Source organism: Biomphalaria glabrata, chromosome 11, assembly GCF_947242115.1.
Source record: "Biomphalaria glabrata chromosome 11, xgBioGlab47.1, whole genome shotgun sequence".
Lineage (NCBI taxonomy): Eukaryota > Metazoa > Mollusca > Gastropoda > Planorbidae > Biomphalaria > Biomphalaria glabrata.
This window is the reverse complement of record NC_074721.1, coordinates 3,991,167-4,005,895: the sequence shown is the minus strand read 5'-3', so window position 1 is coordinate 4,005,895 and position 14,729 is coordinate 3,991,167. Positions and strand designations below refer to the sequence as shown.

The 14,729-nt window shown below is 39.4% G+C and overlaps 1 protein-coding gene and 1 long non-coding RNA gene across 2 annotated transcripts in view; both read right to left on the bottom strand.

The window, feature by feature from the left end:
• Positions 1 to 2,244: 2,244 nt before the first annotated feature.
• Positions 2,245 to 5,556, bottom strand: LOC106059459 (uncharacterized). Its single transcript, XR_008773691.1, has 3 exons — positions 5,410 to 5,556; positions 4,780 to 4,916; positions 2,245 to 2,549 (listed from the first exon to the last, which is right to left on the bottom strand). It is a non-coding gene; the product is annotated as an uncharacterized LOC106059459 (long non-coding RNA).
• A 7,996-nt stretch (positions 5,557 to 13,552) lies between these two features.
• The window catches only part of LOC106059460 (uncharacterized), a 63,141-nt gene continuing 61,964 nt past the window's right edge, over positions 13,553 to 14,729 (bottom strand). The window contains exon 3 of the mRNA XM_056004297.1: positions 13,553 to 13,905. Coding sequence (XP_055860272.1) covers positions 13,691 to 13,905 — 215 coding nt within the window. The 3' untranslated portion in view covers positions 13,553 to 13,690. The remainder of the gene's footprint in view (positions 13,906 to 14,729) is intronic.

The window sequence follows — 14,729 nt, the reverse complement described above, 5'->3', positions numbered from 1 at the left end:
AACATTAGGTCTAGTGCCATCAAGAACATCCTGTCAGTTTCCACAAATCCGCCACTTCTTTGAGGTGTCTTTGCAGGCGTAGCTTTTTGGGTTCGATCGCTGGCCACTTCCAAACCCCGGTCCAGTCGTTAGCAGGCAGGATTATAGGTAACATCGGTCTCGGTACAACCCTTTGCTCCTTGTGTGTGTGTGTTAGTCAATTACAAGGTGGTCAGTGCATACGTCATCTCTCGAACCTCAGCGAACAGAGATCAGAGATCCCAGAGCTGCACAGACTCCTCAAGTCCGTTTTTTTTCCCCCTCAAAACTTCTTGTGGGAAGACCATCAAGTTTTAGGGCCGAATCGGCCCATTGCATTTCAGACTGACGTTAATTTCGGACGGTCCTTCAGGACTGAAGATTATTAATTTTCTACCAGTGGGTAGCCACGCTGGGTTGGCGTCTTTTTGGTGTTAGCTAAACACAAACAACTAATAGGCTGTTTCCGTAAACAAGTTCAGGGGAGATTACGAGATGATTAAATTCCCTAACTAGCATGCCTCACCCTCCCCATACACAACCCCCCCCCCCCCCCAAACAGGTGAAAGTATTCTCCCCATCCAATACAACACACCTCACTTTTTCGGCACCCACATCCACCCTTTTTACAGATCACTAACCAGACACCTACAAAACAATGAAAATCTAATACACATTTACACAGCACTTCGAGATAACCTTAAAGAAAATTTAGAGCTTAGAATAAAATGGGGGGAGAGAATTAGGAATAGTGTTTAATACACACACAGACACATTCACGCAATTACACAATAAAAACATAACTCCGAAAGCACGGGAGGTGACCTACAGGCTAATTTATGGGATGACCCCAATGAAGAAGAGGGGCAAGGCGGTGACTGTACACGCAGAAGTAAGAGCAACACAATCACTTTCATTGTTGTGGAAAAAACAACAACAACAACATGTCAAATCAAGCACGATCTGAAAGTTCCTGCACATGTCTGGGGCAGGAAATGAAGATTACGAATTTAAGTCGTGCATTTTTTTGTCTTACTTTTTAATTTGATGTTTGATTAGCATTCAATCAAAGCGCTAAATAATGGAACACAGTTTTCGTCACGCGCTGACGTCTAGGATAATTCCTTATCAAGATTGACATGCTATTTTAAGACGATTCTAAGCTATATACGTAAATATATTTTTTGGTAATATTTTGATCCACTGTAGGATAAAGTTTGAAGAAGGGGGCGGGGGGTTGAAAAATAAAGGTGGCAGACAAGCAGTAAATTAATAATAAAAAAAAAGCACAACAATTATTATGTTCATTATTAATTATTTTCATTATTAATTATTTTCATTATTATTTTCATTATTATTTTCTAAACAAAATCCCTGTCCGAAGACGGGCTGGGGGATGGTAACGACCTGAAATCGAACTCATGGCTCTCACATCCGCAAGCCAACATACTAACCATTCTGTTAGTGAGGTGACAGTGAGAATAGAAGATTATATAGTTATCTATTGTTTGTTTTAAACTTATCTTATCTTATATGGGAAGCGTGGTCGAGAGGCTAAGTGCGCTTGAACTTGGCTTGTATTGGCTACCTAGAAGGTTCGACACCCGACTCCGGCAGAGTTGTGTTTGCTGAGTGCCTAGAGGCAGCACGGAAAACCAACTCCTAGATACCCCCCCCCACACACACACACACTGGTCCACAAATGAGATTGGACCAAAGCGCTCTGAGCATGCTATAATCATGAAAGTAGCGCTATATAAAAGCTATAATTATAATAAAAGAAGATGATTACGTCCTACGCGTCATGCATTTAGTCATGCATATTAACCAATGACCTAAATTCTGCCATGTCACTGGGTTTTCCTGGCTAGCTCAGGCAACCCATTCCATGCTCTAATAGCACTAGGGAAGAAGGAGCATTTGTACAAATTTGTCCTAGCATATGGAACGAGGAATGTGCCTTTATCTTTGTGTCTTGTTCAGCTTATACCAACACTTCAGTCAAATACCATTTCTTTTCCTTGTTCGAGATACCAAAAACAAAGCAATTAATTACGAATAGTTAATTAACTGATTTTATTTAAATTGATTCTTTTGTTGTCAGGTAATAGATATAATTGTGCAAAATTTCCGATTCGAGAATGGGTGTCGGAGAGATAACACGTACAAACTTTTAACCAGACAGACAGACAGACATAAGGTTTGTAAAAAGACATTAACAAAGCATTAAAATATAACAATCCATCTTTAAAATTTCGCACTAATTAAATATGTATTTCAGATGTAGTATTTTATTCATCATTTCAATGTAATTTGAACCTCGTAAAGCCAAACATATTGGCGCAACGTGAAGTCAATCCAAGACAAAAATGTGGCGCATGGTAAAGACTACCCTGGGAATGGGGCGACTCTACAGTTGCACAAATTGCCTCCCATTTGATCCATGCACCAGATTTCGCACCAGTAGCTCATGTCGAAGGTGACCGGCGGAATGGTCGAGCCTCTGCGTCTGCCCCAATGACACTCCGACTCTGAGGATATACAAGTATATACAAGTATATACACATATACCATATATCTATCACTTCAGTACATTTGAACATTATTAGTTTGGGCTTTAACTCTTTCACTCCTAACTGAGGATATACAAGTATATACACATATACCACTCCTGTCACTTCAGTACATTTGAACATTATTAGTTTGGGCTTTAACTCTTTCACTCCTAACTGAGGATATACAAGTATATACACATATACCATTCCTGTCACTTCAGAACATTTGAACATTATTAGTTTGGGCTTTAACCCTTTCACTCCTAACTGACAATACCAGCGTTGATTTTACCCCATTAAATTAAATTAATATTTGGTTTTATAAACTTTAATTTGTGCTATATAAAAAGAACATGCATTCTTCTATAATTATATACCTCATACAACATTTCCTGATTACATACAGAAAAGTTATTGAAGTTTAATGATAACAGGGGAGTGAAACATAAATGAGCAAAATAAATACTGCCATCGGAACGTGGAAAATAATTACGGAGAGAAAGAGTTAAGAATTAATACTAGCTACCGCTTGGATATAAAGAAAATCTTAACAAGTCGTTTTTTTTTTATTTCTTTAATTTGTTATTTACAATGCAATGGTCGTTGAAATAGCGTAACTCGTCAAGGGAATGGACTCTGGCAAACAAGCAAGGAAGTAATATACACATATGTATAGAGCATTTTGTGTTTGTAAAATGTTTTACATGTTTCGGATGTTCCTCCAGAGTTGAAGATAGTCTACAATATTCTACATCCTAGCCCAAATCTCCGGCTGAATAACGGGGGATATCAGCGTGCAGTGTTCGAACCCGAGACCGTCGAGACGACAGCCCAGAGCGCACATCACACGACTAGGCCACCATCATGCTGATGATCTCAGGATTAGAGTAGTTTAAAAATAGACTTTTTAAATATTATCATTATGTACGATTGTTGGCTATGTTGATCTACAAAGTACAATTTACAAAGTACAAAATTGTTTTTTAAAAAGTTAATTAAAAGTGAATTTTTGTGTGACCAGCGATTGTAAATAGCAGTACCAAGATGATCTACATCTTTGTTTTGTAGGTCAGAGGCTAAAAGCCTGGGGCAATAAATGGAACAGAAGTAGATCCACACTTTGGAAATACTATGAGACTTGAATTTGGTGGACTTTGTACAAAATAGCATCCTAAATAAATTATGCCGAGTCAGTGGCGTAGCTAGGGTGGGGGGAGGAGTGGGGAGAATTTGAAAATCCCCCAGGGTCCCAACTTGAGGGCCCCCAAAGGAGTGTTTTTTTACATTAAAAATTAAATATTACGCAAAAAGCAGCTCCCCCCCCCAAAGAGGTCAAGCCCCAACCCCCGGGCCTCAAACGATGCAAAAGTCATAGCTACGCCCCCATGCTGAGTATGTAACCATCGGAAAGAAGTGAAGCTTTAGTTACTGCGGGTATCTTGTCACCGAGAGATGGGAGTTTTTCTAGTATACACCGTCTAGTCAACTTAAGACACAAAGCAAAGGGTGCACAGTGTGTGAGTCGATGTCTCTGGGATTTATTTTTTTTTTTGGGGTGGTTAAATTTACATTGCAACTTTACAATTTCACAATTGTCCAGTTAAAAATTTGGCTATTGGCATTCGACGATCACAGAGCGTTTATAATAAACTTCTAAAAGACAGTCTGAACATTGTCACATAAGAAGTTAAGTCTAAGAACATTGTCAGGAAAGTCAAGTCTTTAAAGAGCAAAATACACAAACAACAACAACAACAAAAACAACAACAGCAACAACAAAGATTATATTAAATATATCAATTAGTTTGGATCAGTCATGTAATAAGTATCAGACGACAATCTGTAAAGGGGACTAATTCAGATTATACAACCACTACAATCAAGTACTATTTCTTTCCCTTGGAAAGGGGACTAATTCAGCTTATACCACCACTTCAATCGAGTACTATTTCTTTCTTGTTTGAGATACCAAATACAGTAGTTTATTACCAATAGTTAAAATAATTCTGCTAAATTTCAGCCTGATCCGAGCTTGATTGTCGGAGAAATAACATGTACGAACATATGGCAAGAAAGACAGACAAACTGACAGACAGAGTGCGTTGTTATAAGTTTTGTAAAAAAACCAAGTTTAGAATCAACAGTTTAATTTGATGAAAGGAGCGCAAATTATTAATCATAACTAAAAAAAATTACAAAAACTTACCGCCAAACTCCAAGATGGCGTCCAACATTAGTATTAGGTACGCCATGAAACATAGCCTGCTAAATTGATCAGCGCATTTCAGAAGCAACTTTAGACTCGGTACAACCAGACCTAGTTTGGACATCCTACAAGAGACACTGTTAATAGAACATGTAACACTAGACTGAGATAATTTATCCAAGCACGTAGGCGATGTATGAATGTTCTATGACATGATAAACCCTTTTCTACAAAGCTTATATCTTTGTCTTTCTGTCTAGTACACATTTTGAACACGCTATTTCTCCCACACCCATTCTCTGATCAAGTTAAAACTTTATGTAATTATTTATTTACCTATCAAAAGATGAATCATTTAAAAAAAATAACCAATTAGTCAATTAAGTATTAGTGATGAGGCGTCGCATGTGATAACAAAAAGGGAAACAAATTGTACATTATTGAGAGCTATACTTGTACATGTGGAGTTCTTCCCCTTATATAAGCTTTTTAAAAAAAATATTTTTTATTTTGCTTCTTTTACTCACAATGAATTTAACTACGTCATGTAAGCGACATGCATTTAAAAAGTATCATTAGAAGAAGTATCAGTAGTCGAAATATAAGTATAGTCAAACTTAAATAACTTACTTCGGTAGTGAAGATGACCTACAATTGAATCAACACCCTCAGGATTATGGGATAACTGTCTGTTCCCTTTGCTTCCTCGTCCTAGTCGATCTGATGGTCACGTGTTGCAGGGCTTCTCAGAATTATTGGTTGCACAGGTGGGTACGGGGGTGGGCGGGGAAGTGGGTCGACATTGTTGTTGTTGTTTTTTATTTCTCAATGAATCAATTAAAAGTGACTCCATGCTTGATAAGGTTAACAGTCTGGCGGATCTAGAGGGAGGGAAGGCCGATATCCCTACCCCTCTCCCAATTCTGGATTCGCCCTGAGAAAAACTATATTCATAGATATTAAATAAGGAGGATTCCAAACTTTCCTAGTTTGAATCTCTGGTGAAGACTGGGATTTTTAAATTTGGGATCTTTTAGGGCTCCTCTGAGTCCGCTCTATTTGGGTACTTGACATTAGATGGGGAAAAGTAGAGGCGTTTGGTCATTGGGATGGCTACATGACACTCTCGTTAATCTTGGACCACAGAAACAGATGAGCTTTACACCATCCGTCCCATAGATCGCAAGGTCTTAAAGGGGAGCTCATATTAATAAAAAAAACAGAAAGCTTTCTTTAAAAATTTACAACAAGGTGTTTCTTCATACAACGTCAGTGCATCTACCCTTCATAATTAATTTCAAGTCTCCATAAACAATAAGCTGACTAAAGCGCCCCCTAACGGTCAAGAGCAAAATATAATCCAACCAAGGGCGGAACTTACGGCCTCGAAGTCAGACAATCCTCTCCTCGTAAATGAAGTTTGAGTTCGAGTCCTTGTCGGGGCTTATCTATGTCTGCTAAGTTTTCTTCAACTTTATCTCTCAATAACCTTGCTGTCATATTTCTTCTGTTATATGTTACATGTGTAGGCCTATATATATTGTCATGTTTATTTTTATTCTAACCGAAACGTATAATGTCTCCCCAATGCGGTTAAGGCTTTCTCAAAATATTTAGTGATGACGCTAGAGACTTTTTCGTTCCCCTTTCAGACCTTGCGATCTATAGGGCAGATGATGTTTAAGGCATCTGTTTCTTTGGCCGACGGTTAACGAGCAGGGTGTTATGTGACCAGCACAACGACCAACCGCCTAAAGTCAGGTAACTAATAGAGTTTAGGGGGACACAGGGGCGCCCTAAAAAATCCTGGAATTCAAAATCACAGTCTTCACCGAGATTAAAACCCAGGACTCCAGGTTCGAAATCCAAGCGCGTAACCACTCCGCCACTGTTCCCTCGCTAGGGACGAAACAATTCGAATATAGTCTTTCTTTGTCTGAAAACTTGTTGCAATGAAAAGGTTGCTTGGTTTACTTTAAGCATTTCAAAAAGGGAGAAAGAAAAGGGGGGAGGGTTTGGTTCGAATCCCAATCTAATCTGTTTTGTTTCCTTTCTTATTATGTAGCTTTCCAATTTTACTTTTTACAAACACTAGTTGAGGTAGTTCAAATTGAAAGCATTGTTTCTTCCCCCCCCCCCTTTTTCTTCATCTACTTGCCAGGTTTTTCTCTGCTGAGCTGTAAGCGTGATTTAAAAAAAAAATTAAATCAGCTGTTCCGCACTGGAAAGCATTGTTTTAGTTTGTGAAGTTGTAAAGAAAAGATCAAGTCATTCATAACATCTCAACTTGCATAGAAACAAAGGAGACAACTCTAGATAGAACAGGATTTTGAGATATTAAAAGTCATATCTACAAATGTACGTTTCGATGGAATAAAAAATAAATAAGGCCGAAAATAATTAAGCCCGAGAATAATTAAGGCCGAAAACAATTAAGGCCGAAAACAATTAAGGCCGAGAAAAATAAGAGAGCGATTGGTGGATGGAAAAAAAAAAGGGGGGGGGGAATAAATGTAAAAAGAAAATGGATGGTGGGGAGGGGGGTATTTATGGGAACGTGCTTAATATCATCATCATCATCATCATCATCATCATCTTCCCTTTGAGTTCCTCGTGGAACCTAGGGCCTCTGTAAAAACACACCACTCTCCACGGTCTCCTGCTAGTTTTTTGATGGCTTCCCAGCTCTTTCCAGTCCTCTCGGCTTCCTCTACTGTACTGCCTCGCTATGTTCTTTTTTGGTCTTCCTCTACGTCTTGTGTCCCTGGAGTTCAAATCTAGGATATAACTATCTCTGTTGTCGGCATCTTCTTGGCTAATAAATCCTATCATTGAACTAAACTTTGCACGGACGGTCTCGATTTTGTGACATGAAAGTAAGTAAATACTTGCAGGTCGAATCCGAACAGATAGTAGAAGAAATTATTTGTGTTTGTTTCAGTAAGAAAAAAACAAACAAACAAAAACTAGTATTTTTAGTAAATAAATGTTGAAAAAAAAATCCTTCTCATTATAAATACAAAAGTAAATACACCTTAGAGACTTTAGGATTTAGGACGCCAGATGCTGTAGATTTCATCTGTTTTATTTGACCGAGGTTGTCATGTGGCCAGCAAATTATCTTTTACTTCCTAGCACATGTCAGATACCCTAAGTAAAAATCCCAGTCTTGGATTCGAACTTACCCCCTTTCGGTTCGAAAACCAAGCGCTTTATAACTCGGTCACCTCGACCCGTTAAGTTAAAAAAGGTTAACATTAAATCCTGGTGCGAACATTTTTTCCAGATATTCCGATTGTGTCCCATGGAATCGATTAGCTCCAGTATATCGCAATGTATTGGTTCATTAAAATGTGTTCCATGCATTGAAGAGTGGCTCAAATCTCAACGAAAGACGTCACGACCCTCGAATCGGACGCAAGATAAGGAGTGTCTTGTAATCTTTGTATACACCATCTCAGTAGTAAATCTCAAAGTTATATAAATGTAAAAGTCATCCCGTAGGGGGGGGGTGCGGTGGCGTAATGGGGTCAGCTTGACTTTTGAACCAAGGGCTCCCAAGTTTGAATCTCGGTGAAGACTGTGTTGTGAATTTCGGGATTGTTTAGAGCGCACCTACTTCACGTGGAGAAGAAATGAAAACTTGAAGGAAAAACTATTTATCTCCATACAAACTCTGCAAAAAAAAAAAAAAAAAGAATCATCAGTGGTGCCTCTCATTCCCCCCCCTCCCCCTTTTTTCACCAAACTTGAATAGTTATGCAGCTAGGAATCTAATTTTAAATTTAAAAAAAAAAGTCTTTTTACACTCATGACATGCTATGCTACATGTTTGCATTTTATATTCATATCGCATAAAAAAAAACTGTGTATCGGTTGATCCTGGACTTAATACACATAGCGTGAGAACCGTTTCACTTTCCCTTCACACATAAAGTAGATTGACACTCAATTATCCATTGACCAATCAGAAAGTGAGTAAACAAACAAACAAGAGATCGTGTTAGATAAACCACAGAGTTCAATGTCACCACAAAATGTGTAGCTTTATTTACACACACACACACACACATTCACTCATACACGCACACACACACACACGCATTCACTCACACACGCGCACACACACACACACACGCATTCACTCATACACGCACACACACACACGCATTCACTCACACACGCACACACACACACGTTTGGTTTCGTCATACAAAATGTAGAGCCTTTTCGTTATTTCTTAATTGCGACATTGGCGATTCTCAAACGTGGAAACAAACGCATTGATTTGCAAGCCTTTCCGTCTATCCGCGAGAGGGGCTGTGGCTGAGCGATAAAGCGCTTGGTTTCTAAATCGGGGGTCCCGGGTTCGAATACTGGTGGACTGGGCTTTTCAATTTCGGGATCCTTGGGCGTCTCTGAGTTCACCTCAGCTCTAATGGGTACCTGGCATTAGTCGGGGGGAAAGGAAAGGCGGTTGGTCGTTGTGCTGGCCACATGACACCCTCGTTAACCGTTTGCCACAGAATCAGATGACCCTTACATCATCTGCCCCATCATCATCATCATCATCAAACTCCATTAGAGTGAGGGCTTGAGAGGCTCAAATCCTCTCTTGCAAAAGCCCTGGACAGAAACCCTGCTGTCTTGCGTAGTGCATGAATGTCACCATACAGGTCGAGAATTTTGGGTTTCCCAGACCTGTCGGGGCGGAGATCAGCAAACCTGGGGCTAGTCAAACAGAATATGAGGCACGGTTTCCTCTTCTTCCCCGCAGCGAGGGCACCGTGAATCGAAATTTGGCCATAGCCGCGAGAAATATGAGCCAACAGGACAGTGGCCTGTCCTGCACTGTGCTATAATAGCTTGCTCAGGCCTGGACAGCCTCCACCACGGGGAAGTGCGGTCAGGGCGCCTCATTCGCTCCCAGACTCCACAGGCTTTTTGGGACTTGTCCCATAGGTCTCAAGGTCTGATAGGGGGGGGGGAACGTTCCTTTTTTTTTTTTTTACTTTACTTTTAGTGCATCCGGTGCTGATAAGAGAAGTGTTTTAATAACCTATATAATAATCTTATCTTATCTTATCTTATCTTATATAATACAGATGTTACTTCAAAAAAGAAGATGATTACGTCCTACGCGTCATGCGTTTAGTCATGCATATTAACCAATGACTTAAATTCAGCCAAGTCACTGGTTTTCCCTGGCTAGCTCAGGCAACCCATTCCATGCTCTAATAGCACTAGGGAAGAAGGAGTGTTTCTACAAATTTGTCCTAGCATATGGGACTAGGAATGTGCCTTTATCTTTGTGTCTTTCTGAGTATTTTATCTTTGTACACTTTTCAGCAAAATGAAAACCTCGAAGCACTTTTGCTTGTAGCTCAAAGTAAGTTGTACAATTCCTCTTATCAGCTTGCACATTTTCCATGAACACAACCTGGAACAAAGGATAAGTTTCACGAAAACGGATCCAACTGTTAAACTCTTCCAGTTTTCTATACAAATCTAACATTCTTTAGTGATTGGTGGAAGCGTGGTTGAGAGGCCAAGTGCGCTTGGACATGGCTTGGCTTGGCTACCTAGAAGAGGGCTCGAGGTTCGACACACCCGACTCGGGCAGAGAGAGTTGTGTTTGCTGAGCGCCTAAAGGCAGCACGGAAAACCAACACCCCATATACCCATTCCCCCCCCCCCACTGGTCCACAAATGAGATTGGACCAAAAGCGCTCTAAGCATGAAAGTAGCGCTATATAAAAGCTATAATAATATTTAATAGAAAAATTATCACTCTATTCAATAAAGGAGGCTATGTTTTTTTTTTTAATTTTTTTTTTTACAAAGCTTATATCAACTTTGTCTGTCTGTCTGGTATAAAGTTTGTACACGCTATTTCTCTCTCAAGCTAAAATTGTGTCCAATTATTTCTTTTACCTGACAACATAAGAATCAATTTAAAAAAAAATAACCAAATAGTTAAATAACTATTGGTAATTAATTATTTTGTTTGGTATCTCAAACAAGGGAAATAAATCCTACTTGACTGAAGTGGTGGTATAGTCTGAATTATTCCTATGTACAGGTCGCCACTCTAAAATAAAACAAACAATATATAAATATACAAACCTTTCGCCATAAGTATCTAACTAGCAGAGTGGTTAGCACATCATCCCGAGGAGGCATGAGCGACGAGTTTGAATTCAGGTCGAATCTCACTTTTTTTTCTTTCTTTTTTTTTGTTGGTAAATACTTTTAAAAACCAGTTATGGTTAATTGCACCCCGAATTCCTTTATTTCTCCCCCCCCCCCCCCATTTTCTGAATCCGAATCAATTGATATAAAACGTCAGCTTGACAGTATGTTATATAGTGATGGCTTAGGTTATCACCATGTAGCAATTATACATAAAACACTGAACCATAATCTCCAAATACAAAACCAAAATCTAATAAAATACCCAGAAAGACACAAAGATAAAAGCACATTCCTCGCTCCATATGCTAGGACAAATTTGTACAAGTGCTCCTTCTTCCCTAGTGCTATTAGAGCATGGAATGGGTTGCCTGAGCCAGCAAGGCAAACCAGTGACTTGGCAGAATTTAAGTCATTCGATAATTCTGCATAACTAGATGCAGGACGCGTAGGACGTAATCATCTTTTTATTGAAGTAACGTCTGTATAGTATAAGATAAGAAGACGATAAGAAGTAGGTAGTCCCCAATCGCCATGAGTTAGTCATCACCCTGAACTAGGCAAATAAACAGAGCTTAGGCCATTGCCACAACGTAGGCAGTTGCCTTGACTCACCAAGATGTAGGCAATAACCAGGACTCTAGCTATCATTGAAACTAATTCGTGTGGGAATCAATGTCCAGTTCATGACCTCAAACAGAAGCGAGGCTTTCACCGGCAGTGAAGTTATCTAATCAAAGTTTAAGCTACTGCTAATTGGAGCACCCCAACACACACACTTATACACACACTGTTGCAGACGGACATGTAAACACACACACACACACACACTACCGATTGTAACATTTAGGTTAAACATATACAATCACATATGTTTACATAAAAAAAAAACACTTAGCACACAAACAGAACAAAACAAAAAAAAACCACAGATTTTAAGTAAAAACTTAAACCTCCAAAAAAGACAACAACAAAGTAGCATAAGTGACAAGCTGCTATTGAAAGTATTCCAAAGAAAGGAACATTTTTGTAACCAAATGGCATGGACGTCAGGGGCGTAGCTAGGAATTTGCCATCATTTGGGGGCCCGGGAAGCTTGACCTCTTTTGGGGGGCCCCTGCATTTTGCGTAACATTTAATTTTTATTGTAAAAAACACTCATTTGGCGGCCTCCCTCAAGTGGGGGCCCGGGGTTTTCAAATTCTCCCCCCTCCTACCCCACCCTAGCTACGCCACTGTTGGACGTGACTGTTATCAGTAGATGACTGTTACGAAGGAAAGATGATGTAATCTTAACTTGAGATACCGCATGTCCTTCTGTTTTAGCTCGTGTCGTCCTGCGGACAGACGATGTCCTAAAGTCTGAAAATGTCCCGCTTTCATTTTGTGTTTACTTGTGTATCACTGCATCCAACTGTCAAATCCCAGCCTTCTTATATTCTGTCTGAAACAGACAAACTCGCTCATAAACAGCAAGATGGCAGAGGTCAAGAGGTCAAGAAATTATTATTTTTATTTGTATTCTCGGGAATGGTGATAAAAGGGAAGCCCATTTGTACTAGTTATTTTATCTTTACCTAACGATCTCTCTGCGCTCATGTGCTTTCTATACAGAGTGGGCTAGCGCACCACGACCTATCTAGGACAAATTATTAAATTTAAAAAAATCACAGGGAATTATATAGCAAACAAGGTCTATTCCCATTTGGGGGGCACTTAGAACAGTGGACTAAATAGAAAAAAAAAATCTTCATTGAATTAATGAAAGACTGTATAATCTGAAGAAACTGAGTTCCATTAGGAGGATTAACTGTTGAGAAAATTCGCTACGTACAAAAACAACCCACGATACTATGTGCTTGAATGTCATTGATTTCTGACACGTTTAATGAAGTAAATTGTTAAACTTTACTTTCGTAATTTTGTGTGTTTTAAAAAATGTTTTGTATGTTTCGGATGTTCCCACAGAGTTGAAGATAATTTAGTTCTTAGTCCAAACCTCTCGCAGGACGACGAGGAAGGCTGGGTATGAACCCAGGACCATCGGGACTAAACGACAGTCCAGCACACATACCGGAGAACCAAGCAGCTATTCAAGGCTTAGTCCTCCTTTCAATTCATACATGGGTGAGCAGAGGTCTGATAGTCCTATACTTAGATAGACTCACGCGAAAAAAAAAAAGGACGTGGTGGCCGAGTGTTAAAGCGCTTGGCTTCCGAACCAAGTGTCTCCAGTTTGAGTCCCTGTGAAATCTGGCATTTAGTGACAATTCTGCTTTATTAGGACGTCTCCGAGTCGCCCTTTAATGAGTCTCTGACATGCGTTGGAGAAAAAAAGGCGGTAGGTCGTTATGCTGGCCACATGACCCCCATGATAACTGTCTGCCATACACATCAATATGTATATGTGTATATGTATATGTGTATATGTATATGTGTATATGTATATGTGTATATGTATATGTGTATGTGTACGTTTCGAAAGAAGTGCCTTTATTTTACACAATTGTACAAAAGAATGGTGCATGAATCTGACTTTTTTTTTCAAAGTTACAAAAATAATTTAAAAAAAAAATTACAGTAACGTTATATAACCTTTTTTATTAGTATTAATTTCATTTACATAAATTATTGATTTCGCAACAAAGGCAATATAACCCTTGTTAAAGGGGCAATAACCCTAGTACGTCCATGAACACATATGAGTTTTCCAACGTTTTTATCTCCCCGGAAGATTAGGGTGGCTGCACTGACATGCCTCGCCGCCCATCTGTACCGAGCAAAGGAGGTCACAGATGTCCTCTGTCGTGGTCTTGGGGCTCGTGTTCGCGAAGGGCTGGACTCTGGCGTCGTCCGTGGGCAGCGTCGGATCAGGCAGCAGGTAGATCATGTGCTTACCTTCAACTGTGGGGACTTGTGGCTCGATTGTTGGGTCTGGGGGATTGCAATAAAACCATGAACATTAAATCAGAGAAGTCATTAAGGCTGAAGTGTGAGGAAAGATAATTAAAACCTTTTGGCATGCGCATTTCTCGTTGGGGTCCAAAACTGATTTTCAATGGCAATGAATGAGATAGCGATGTTTTAGAAAGTACAAAACAAAACGGTTGATTGGAAAGTACAAAACACATTAAATCAAATACTTAGTTGTTTTTTTCTTGTATCTTCAAGAGAAAGGACAAATTTTTACAAATTCTCATTTTTCCCTAGTGCTATTAGAGCATGGAATGGGTTACCTGAGCTAGCCAGGAAAACCAGTGACTTGGCAGAATTTAGGTCATTTAATTTAACATGCATGACTGGATATGGATGACGCGTAGGACGTAAGCATCTTCTTTTTTTTGAAGTAACGTCTGTATTATATAAGAGATTACATAAGAGAAGAAAGAAATCTTACAGAGGCTGTAAACACATATTAGGGGCCGGTAGCAAAGCTTTCGTTGAAGATCAAGCGCAGACGGCGAATAGAGGATTAAAATAGATCTAGATCTCCGGAAGACAGTGGCTTTTCTTGTTTTAGGCGTGACAACATTTAGAGTCTGTTACTGGGTCGTGAGCTCCTGAAGGGCGGGGAAAGAAGAGACAGGGAAGTAGAGAAAGATAAAGAGACAACGAAAAAGAGAGAATAAAATAGAGAAAGAAACAGAAAAAAAGACAGAAAGAGAGAAAGAAAGTGAGAGAAAGAGAGAGACAGAAACAGAAAAGAAGAAAGAGAGAGAAAGAGAGAGAAAAAAGGAAAGAGAAAACGAGAAAGAGAG